Source organism: Cucumis melo, chromosome 4, assembly GCF_025177605.1.
Source record: "Cucumis melo cultivar AY chromosome 4, USDA_Cmelo_AY_1.0, whole genome shotgun sequence".
In the NCBI taxonomy this organism is placed as follows: Eukaryota; Viridiplantae; Streptophyta; class Magnoliopsida; order Cucurbitales; family Cucurbitaceae; genus Cucumis; species Cucumis melo.
This window is the reverse complement of record NC_066860.1, coordinates 28,626,442-28,636,664: the sequence shown is the minus strand read 5'-3', so window position 1 is coordinate 28,636,664 and position 10,223 is coordinate 28,626,442. Positions and strand designations below refer to the sequence as shown.

General features: G+C 29.6%; 2 protein-coding genes across 2 annotated transcripts; one reads left to right on the top strand and one right to left on the bottom strand.

The window, feature by feature from the left end:
- Nucleotides 1-10: 10 nt before the first annotated feature.
- On the top strand, nucleotides 11-4,448 carry LOC103487062 (xyloglucan O-acetyltransferase 3). Its single transcript, XM_008445259.3, has 3 exons — nucleotides 11-390; nucleotides 509-795; nucleotides 3,485-4,448. The coding sequence occupies exons 1-3, from the start codon at nucleotides 147-149 to the stop codon at nucleotides 4,256-4,258; spliced, it is 1,305 nt and encodes a 434-aa protein (XP_008443481.2). The 5' UTR covers nucleotides 11-146; the 3' UTR covers nucleotides 4,259-4,448.
- A 58-nt stretch (nucleotides 4,449-4,506) lies between these two features.
- Nucleotides 4,507-8,724, bottom strand: LOC103487178 (alpha-dioxygenase PIOX). The gene is given in 20 exon segments (XM_051083421.1): nucleotides 4,507-4,778; nucleotides 4,780-4,881; nucleotides 5,145-5,289; nucleotides 5,292-5,387; nucleotides 5,498-5,594; nucleotides 5,596-5,653; nucleotides 5,655-5,690; nucleotides 5,789-5,872; nucleotides 5,874-5,950; nucleotides 5,952-6,058; nucleotides 6,103-6,179; nucleotides 6,433-6,452; nucleotides 6,742-6,955; nucleotides 7,045-7,103; nucleotides 7,105-7,180; nucleotides 8,135-8,219; nucleotides 8,222-8,258; nucleotides 8,372-8,417; nucleotides 8,419-8,580; nucleotides 8,582-8,724. Coding segments are annotated over 20 exon segments (1,902 nt in total). The 3' UTR covers nucleotides 4,507-4,597.
- Nucleotides 8,725-10,223: the final 1,499 nt, after the last annotated feature.

Below are 10,223 nucleotides of genomic sequence, written 5' to 3'. Positions count from 1 at the left end.
TGACGGCTGATATTTTACTATTTTGGTGTAATTTCCTCATCGAACGAAAATTTAATGGAGTTTCTCGAAAACCCAAAACGAAACCTCCTCAAAAAGCCTCTTTCTCTTTCTCTATCTCTCTCTCTCTCTCTTCATGCTGAAACGCCATGAAATTCTCAAGCTCTCATTTGGGGGAGAAATCCCATCATAATCGCCATTCACAGAGAGAGAAATGGGGTTGGTTTAGTCCTTTGCTATGGTCATTCTTAGGAATGACCGCCATTGTTTCCTTCTTTTTCTTCTTCTTCTTCTCTTCCCTTTCCCCTCCAAACCCATTTCTTGTTCTTCGTCCAAAGCTTCTCGGCCTTCAATCCGTCCATGATCATGATCCCATCGCAAGCCCTCCAAAAGGTAACAATCAAACTCCATTTCCCTTAACCCATTTCTCCATTTTCGTTCATTCTCATGTTAGATTCTTGAATTGAGAAACTGCTCTGTTTTTTTGTTTTTTTGTTTTTTTTTTTTGCAGAAAAACAGAGGTGCAATTTGTTAAAAGGGAATTGGGTGAAGGATGTAAAAGGGGCCGCGACGTACACAAATTGGAGTTGCCCGACGATTCCTGAATCGAAAAATTGCTTTAAACAGGGGAGAAAGGATTCGGATTTTGTGAATTGGAGATGGAAGCCGGATGAATGTGAGCTTCCGAGGTTTGATCCAATGGCGTTTCTTCATCTTCTTCGTGGGAAGAAACTCGCATTTATCGGTGATTCTGTAGCTAGAAATCATATGGAATCTCTTCTATGTATCTTATCACAGGTTCGTTACACCTCTTTCTCTTGTTCTTCCTCAATCTCTCTCTGTTCTTTTTTCTTTTTGAATAAACTTCTTGAAATGGGTGTCGATTATTCTGATTCTTTGCTTGATTTGCATGCATTTGATTGCGGAATTAATATGGAAATCTGTATGAATTGTGTTACTTTTTGTGGTTTAAATCAAAAAGCATAAGGAATGGAATAATGTTGGAGAGATTTGATTTAGAGAAATGTCATTATTTGGGAAATGTTCTTTTCCATTTTACCTTTCTTCAACCTTTTTTTCCCTCAGAATTTGTTTCATTTGTTTTTAAGGGGAAAAAGAAAACTTGAATGCTTGTGGGTAATTGGTGTTTATTGTATTTTGGATTCTTATTCTTCTTCTTTGTTTTTTTTTGTCAAATTTTGAATTTTTTTCCTTTAGAAAAAGTTTCTTTCCTAAAAATAAAGAAAAAAGAAAAAGAGTGTTTGATGATAGTTTTTTTTTTTTTTTTTTTTTTTTAAATTAAAAATATAATTTTTATTGATATATATTTTCTTGTTTCTTTTACCTTTTTTTTTAAAAACAAAATTAATAATAATAAACTACCTGGCAAAAAAAAAATGAAAGAAAAACAATGTATTTCAAATTGCTAATGTTATTCACAAAATTTTTGTATATTTCTTGTGCATTTTATAAGATTATTTTTGATAATCGGGGATTAATAAAAGAAGAAAAAAAAAAGAAAATTATTGTTAAGGGTAATTGTTGAAATTATTTTTAAATATAGCAAAATTTTATTTTAGAAACATGATAGAAACTAATAAAATTTTGCTGAATTTTATAAATGTTATAGTTTATTGATATATTTTATTATATTTATTTATTTTCTTTTCTTAATTGCAAATTTTGAACCATTTAGTAAAAAGAAAAAAAAAAAAAAGACAATGAGAAGGGGACTAGGATGCCAAGAAAAAAAAAAAAGAGAAAAAAAGGGTGAAGAATGGTATTAAGGTCAATATTTGGCTGGCACTTTTTAATTTGTATATAATTGACCTTCCAAAATTTGGGCTTCAATTTAAGCAAATTCCCACTAGAATTTTATTGGATTCATAGATGCAAATTATACTCAATAATATGTCTTTAATTCTTAACATTAAATTGAATTGATTATATTTTTTTTAGGTAACCTAATTGATTAGTGAAAATGAAGTATTGTTTGTCTAAACCTTCCAACTTAATGCTTCTACTAACTTCCAAAAAGAAAAAAAAAAAAGAGGCTTTATTCTTTTTCTATCAAAAGCCAACACAACACACACACACACACACATATATATATTTGATTTTTTTTTTCTTGTTCCTCAAATTTAATATGATTCATTGTTTTATTCGAAAAAATTCCATATAATTATTACAAAATTGTACACTAATGATAAATTTTTTTTGTTGGTTTTCTTTTGCCATTCCATTTTGTTTGAACTTGTAGTTTGTTTGTACCCTTTATCTCACATTGCCAAGTCTTCTTAATTCATTTACAATTCAATGCCCTTGAAAAAAGAACAGAACCAAAAGTTTGAAGGGTTTTCTTTAGGAGACTTTTTAGATATTGAAAAGTAGATAACAAGTTGTATCAAAATTATACCTTCTTTATTGTTTAGATAAACACTAATCATAGAAATTTGTTACCATATGTTAATCATGAGAACTGATAGAAGTTTACCGATGTCTATTAGTAATAAAAATTATTAATAAAAGTATATTATCGATAGAGGTTAACAGAGATACACTTATAAGAGTTTTTTTTTCCTGCTATTAATGTAAATAGTACGATTTTTTTTGTCGAAAACATCTCTTTTTATTTTTAATTAGCTGGCTGCCAATTCAAATAAAAAGAAAGTTGTTACATGTAATATTGTAGCATTAATTTTCTTTTTCCAAAAAAGGTTGAGAAATAATTATAGTATTAAATTTCACAAGTTTCTAATTATTAAATTCCTAAAAAATATTGGTAAAATGTGTTTATTTATGGGAAAAATAAAATTAGAGTCAATAAAATGATAAAAAAAGAAGAAGAAGAAATTGTATAAAAATAAATAAAAAAAAAGTTTTTAGAAGGGTTTCCTTAATTGAAGGGAATTGACTGCTGGGTATTTTGGCCTTTAATGCCAACAAAACTATTTACAATTAATAAGTTTTGTTTTCTAAAACTTTATTAAATAGTTAAATTAGTAATAAAAAAAAGGGTAACTCTTTTGATTTGAAGTAGTCAAAAAGAGAGAAATGTGTAAGGCAATAATTGGGTTTAATCCCCAAGTGATTAAGAAATAATTATTCCAAATTATAAAAAACAAAAATAGAAGACAAAAAGTATTTTCATGATTGTTGCGTTACATTTTTGTCTCCCACTAACTTTTAATTCTTTTCTATTATTGAATTACTAAGATTAAAATTTCATTGTCAATGCTTGAAAATTTTTGTTGTTAAATGTTTTCAAAAATTATACAAATAAAATATATTAAGAATCATAGTATAAATTAAGGAATAAATATATATGTATTATATTTTTGAAACGGAACAAAGTGTCTATTGTTTATATTATATTCACGTTATTGATATCTTGTTGTTTATTTTAAATGTTACGTGGACTTTAATTTTTATATGATATAATGAAAATGTTAATTCGTTATTATGATGATTTGTTTTCGTTTTGTAGGTAGAAACTCCAGAAGATGTATACAAAGATTCAGAAGATAGGTTTAGAAGATGGTATTTTCCAAAAAGTGAGGTAACTCTTATGATGCTTTGGACAAAATTCCTTGTGGCTGGAGAGGAGAGAGTTCTGAATGGAACGGGAACCGGCGTTTTTGACCTACAATTCGACAAGCTCGACGATGGCTGGACACGTCACCTACCTGACATTGATTACGCCATAATCTCCAATGGCCATTGGTTTTTCCGAGTGTTGTACTTGCACGAAGAAGATACCAAAATTGGGAAATGCATCTATTGCAGCGATCCAAACATCACAAATTATGATCCTGACTTCGCCTTGAAAATGGCTTTTCGAGCGGCTTTGAAGTACATCAACAATTGCAAAAGCTGTGGTAAGTTGGTGACATTTGTAAGGACATTCTCACCCGCTCATTTCGAGAATGGGGTTTGGAACACGGGTGGGTATTGTAATAGAACGCGACCCTCGAGTGCAAAAGACATCAATTTAGAGAGTTTTGATTGGAAGATGAGGGAGGTTCAAATAGAAGAGATTGAAAAGGCAAAACAAGAAGCGGAGGCGAGGAGGAGATTCGAGGTGATCGATGTGACGATGGCGATGATGATGAGAGCGGACGGGCACCCGGGGGAGTTTTGGGGAAACAAATGGATGAAAGGGTACAATGACTGTGTACATTGGTGCTTGCCAGGCCCCATTGATGCTTGGAATGATCTTTTGATGGCTCTTATCACAAAGGAGGCTGCTATGGATTCTTAACACACAGAAGACATATTTCTAATACACAATCATTTCTTGGCCTAATTATTCTAATAATTTGTTTCCCAATTTTGTGATATATGAATTTTGGGGATGTGATTGCAAATATGTAGCTCAGAAAGTATACAAATATTATTAATTGATTTTCAAATATAATATATCACCAACAAAATAGTCAGTTTAATCGTAACACTAATTAAGCTATATAGTTTTCTCATCCAATTGAGTTGGGAAGAAATAGAAAATAAAACCTCTAACGGACTAGATGTTCAATAGTTTGTCTTATACACAAACAAGTTATAGTGAGTTAAAGTTGTGAAAATCATCAAAGTCAAAATATCACGCTAAGAACATGAAAGAAAAATAAAAGAAAACACGACAATAACACGACCATGCATATGGTTGAAAAAAGAAAAAGAGTACTCGATGAAGAATACGAAGGTAAAGAGGAACATGGTTAGACTTGTTGGGAGGAGAATCCCAAACACGGAAAGCACTCGACAAGTTGATCCATTTTTTGATGATGCCTCTTTATAATATCTTTCGTTGTTTTTACCCATTCCAATCCCTTCTTGGTGCATGTTTCTTCATTGTAATAGCATGTGAAGAAGCTATCTCTGCTTCTATCTTCCTGTATTGTTAAGATTTTTATTTCTTATAGTCAATGAAATACACGGATTATTTTCTTTTTCAATATTACGGTAAATAATTACTAAATAAACAAAAATAGTTATATTGAAACATTGAACTTATTTACTTATTTTTTTTTGTTTGGATTTTAAAAATACTCTTAAAAAATAGATAATTTGTACGTTGAAAATAGTATTTATAAACTTAGATTAAATTAAAAAGAATGTTACAAGGATTAAAGTTTGGTTCAGTTTACCTTAAAGCAATAAGCAAGAAAGAGATGAAAGCAGTCTCATTAATAGCAAAACCTTTGATTTTCTTCTCTGCCATCAACCCCACCAGAATACCAAGTTTCTCCATATCATCATCATACACTTCACGAAGTACTTCAATCGTCTTTTACTGTCAGTTAGATCTTCCCACTTGGAGATTGGAATGAGAAACAATCCCCTATGGAAGTCATTGTACCTAACAACTCTCCTTTCTCTGTCCCTATAAACTGCAAGATGGAAAAATAGAAAATTATTGTTTAACATAATGTAATCGTAAAGAAACAAAGGGTGCAGATTAGATGAGAAGAGAAATAAAGGGCTGTGATTGGGTCAACACCTTCAAGAGCTGCAAGGTCAATGTGATCGGGCCTATCCTTGTTTTCCATGTCGTGGGCTATGAGATTCCTAAGCCACAATGGATAGTTAAACAGCTAGCTCAAGAGCTCCACTTGCTTGGTGGCCCATTGAAACTAATAGGGCCGTGAAGCCCATCTTCTCCTTTGTGCCCTATCATATTCGCCATTGGCACGCTATTCATACAACAAAACCAATATCCATTAACTTGGTTGAAATAACCACAATATAGTTAAGTTAACTATAAAGAGTGAGAGAGAAAAAGGAGGTATACTATTCAATAATGGTGGAGATTTTGTTGTGATCGGGATCAACTGTGACATCTCTCAAGTAGAAAGAATCAAGTAGGAGTTGGTGCACGATACACGCCGGTGAATTATTCAGTAAAGGAATAGGTAACACCGTGATTATTTGGTTTTTTCAAACCAACTAATTAGGCCTTCCAATATAGATCCTCCAACTTCTCCAAATTTGTCTTTGAATTTCTTTCCCAATAATCCATACCTTTTTAGAATTAAAAAAACAACGGTAATGATCAATTGTAACATTTATAGAACTTTGAGGGTAAACTTGTAAATACCCATATGGTTGTCGAATCCATGGTATGAACTTTAGCAATTACGGCAGAAGTAACAAGTCATGCTCATCTATACAATTCTTCATCCCCATATTTTCATATTCTTTTTGCATTTAATTTTAATAAATATCTCTTTCATTCTTTAAAATATATACATAAAGAAGGAATCTCCTTATGATAATGTTAGGATATATATAGTCGAAATATTCATATAGTCAAGTATACGATTGATAGAGATGAGGGAGGTAAGATTATGTTTTTCTCAAAATTTAATGATATGTTGTTTGATGAAATTATCATATCCAACTCAAGAAAATTGTGGATATTCTACCGATTTATTGTTGAGATCGCATTTTTTTTTCTAACATTATATTTAGTTTTTCCGATGTGCTACCAATTTGCAATTTTTCTCAAATTTCAACTTTATCCTTAATCCAAAAAACTTTTACTTCCAAACGAATAGGATCGGTGAAAAACCATAAAATAGATTCTATATTAATTTTAATAATCACAATAAATAAATAATAAGAAAAAAGAAAGTAATTATCAAACAAACCCACCTATATATCTTTTTGTATTTTTCTTTGGAAAACGTTAAAAAAAATAAAAAAAAAATAATATATAACATGCACTTAGTAAGAGATACAAACCTTTAGAGCATCACAAACGGCATTATGTTCTTTAATAAAAATGGCTTGCAAAGTAGAGACACCGGCCCAACTATTTCTAACATCGCCGGAGATGGTAATACCATCTTTGTCATGAGGAAGAAGGTTGTCGTCCTCCATCCTTAGTTTCCCATCTTTATAAGTTCTTACCTTCTTCAACTTTTCTTCATTGCTTCCATACAAAACACTTCCATCCTTAAAAGGTTCATAGATTTAAGAATATGAGAAGGGCGGAAAGAACTAAATTTGTAATTCAACTTTTGGGTAAAAAAAATAGATTCTTACCACCAAGATGTTCTAATGTCAATAGATCCACTTCTATTATCAAAAAGGTTCGGTGGATTCCTCTTTTGTCTTCAAGAATTTGAATGATTTCAAAGAACAATCTTTTGCAACTTCAGGTGGAGTCATCAATTCAACCCGTACTTTCAACAATAAATAATAATTATATTTAATTTATCTACATCTTTAGTTCAACACAATTTTAGAGAATAGATAGATTTAAATTTTTGACCGGTTGATTTGAAGATATACATACTTAACCAATTGAATAGTTATGTTCAAATTGACTCAATTCTTACCTTTTTTACTCATAGATATTTGCTTGTTTAAGAAAGGATGTTTGAATTAATCATATAATTTTAAGAAAATATGTGAAATGCCAAAACATTTGGGTTCATATGAAAGAAAAATATATCTACTTGGGACATACAAAAAGGAAAAAAAAAAAAAAAATTTGTTATAAAATGTTTTGACTTTGAGAAATTGATTTTAGTTATTTTGAATCAACAACATCAAGAGGGGCACTTTCAAACTTTTAAGTTACGAGTATAATGCCTTTTAACCCTTTGAGTTACATGTTTAAGTTTGCTTGTTTTGCAGCATGTTTTGGTCGATGATGAGTTTGATATGAACTTTGAGTTTAAGTCAGAGATATAATAAAAACTCCACGCACTAAATATAATTAAGTTTGACTTATTAACTTCATATGTTATAGATACACGTGCCACATAAATTTTCACACTTCTTAAATATTTAGAAAGATAAATTTTAAGAGATGACATAACCTTTTTAAAATATGGAATTAATTTATATCTTAAATTACTTAGTTTTCGAATTTAAAATGTCAAAGTTCTATATAACATTGTGGATCTAAAGGGACTAATGATCTAGATTTGTACATACAAATTCATGTGATGCAACTAAAATATTTAAATGTATAAAAAATACAATAATATATCTATTTTCTTCTTGGTCTTCAAAATTTTCTTATGTTTTTTTGAATAACGCACCAAACTCATCTAATTAGGATTTGGATTTATATTATAATTAAATTAAACAAAGAGAATATATAAAAACAATATAAGACCATACCTGTTTAGTATCTTCCAAATGATCCATTCAGTTATGAACCACGAATTGAATCTAAGAAGCTGCAATCACGTTGAGTTGCTTGCCAGAAGTTTTGTAGCAACAACCAAAGGTTCAAGTTTCAACAACTACAAAAATTTTATCAAACAAATCATTTTAAGTCTTGGGACTTAATAATTTTTTGAAATAAAAAGTAATGATCACACTGACAAGCAAAAACATATGATGTAAATAATAATACCGTTTCATATTGGTCAACAGGATGGACATTTCTATCAAAGAAGGTCATCATCGAATGGATCTGTATACTTTTCATCAGGAGTTCGGTACAGGCAATCCTTAGGATTGCTCTGAACTTCGATTGAAGTAGTTTTTCCGACTTTGTATAAGTTATATCGTTGATGGTTAAAAAAAGGTGCAATAAAACTTGAAATGCGCCATAGAAAATTAATTAAAAACGAAAATAGTTACCAAGAACAGATAGATATCCAAAACAGTCATCCTTCGAGCAAGTTCATGAAAATCTTTATGGACGAACAATCGTATCACTAATAGTGAAATAGCTTTGATGGGTTTCAACATCATAGGCAACATTTTTACTTCTCTCTATTTCTCTTGAATTATTTTGTTATAAGATGAAATCCCAATCCCTAGACATCAAAAGTTGAGATTTAAAGTCAACTATTCTTTTAAAAAGATGCAAAATATTATTATTTGGGATTTTAAATTATTAAAACGAGGTAGGCATGCTACTTTGAATTGGTTTTCAAGAGTATTTTGAAAAATAGTGTTTTTCGAAGATAATGACAAAAATATGGTAGTTTGTGAAGAAATGACAAAAATAGGGTGGATGGCCAAACTATAAAGAATAAGGTAGTTTTTTGAAACGATGAAACTTTACTTAATCCACGTCAGCATCTTTTGACAACTTTGCTTACCAGTTTGAACACGTGCGATGTGATTCCAATAGAAGCTGTCGTGTACCGGGTACACTATTTCTATAATTAATTACATAATCTTTTTTTGTTTGTTTTTAAAAGAAAAGAGAAATGATGGTTGGTTGTTTGGTTGAGTGATGATTCCTCGTAAATCCTTTTTAAGAATGTTTTTTTTGCTTTATTATATGATCATATTGTGTGCGAATATCATATAGCTTATTTTCGTTAAATTTTCCATCTTTTATGCATACAATTCTCATATGAAATCACCAAAACATATACAATTTTTTATTAAATTGGAAATAGATAGGCTTTTACGTATTAAAGATTTTAATTAATAGGCTTCTTGGAAGAATCTTAATATAATTCTTGATATTATTTTATTTACTATCACAAATTTATTAAATCCAAATCTTATTTTATAGTTCAACTCTTGATTTAAATATTGTACTACTATAATATTAGTTTCTTATAGTTGATTCTCTATTTTTAAAAGAATATTATGTTTTGATATTATTAAGATTCTTACATCTAAATCACATCATTTAATTTAGTTTCATTGTAAAATAATTAATTTTAAAAAGTCCAATTTTTAATTTAAATAATAATATACAACTTTATTAAAGTTTTAGCAAACTTTAAAAATGATATAACACCTAAATTTTGTTTACAAAGTACTAAAAGAATTACTTATATATACAATTTATAAGAATGCATTTTAATATAGTTATACATTTATAATTAGATTTGAAATTTATAAGAATTAAAGATTTGGTTTACAAATTAAGGATTTTCTTCATCTTTCTCTACGACATCATCGCGTTGTCGTTGTCTACATCAAATGCATCTACGATAAGTGTCGGCAACATTTGGTCATCGAGTTTGTTGAATAATTTGTTATATATTTTTCATGGTTTGGTCACACATTGAGTTCAAATCTTGTAAATTGTTTTCCATGGAGTAAGCATGTACGTCTTGAACAAAATTATTCTGGACAATTGCAAATAATATAATTAAAAAATGTGCATGCTTGTATTAAATCTTGTATTAAATTTACAAAACAAATCATATTAAAATTCTTACGATGAAATAATAAAAAACGTCGTTAGGTGTGATGAAGCCTCTGGTAATCGACGAATACCAAGTAAAATAATT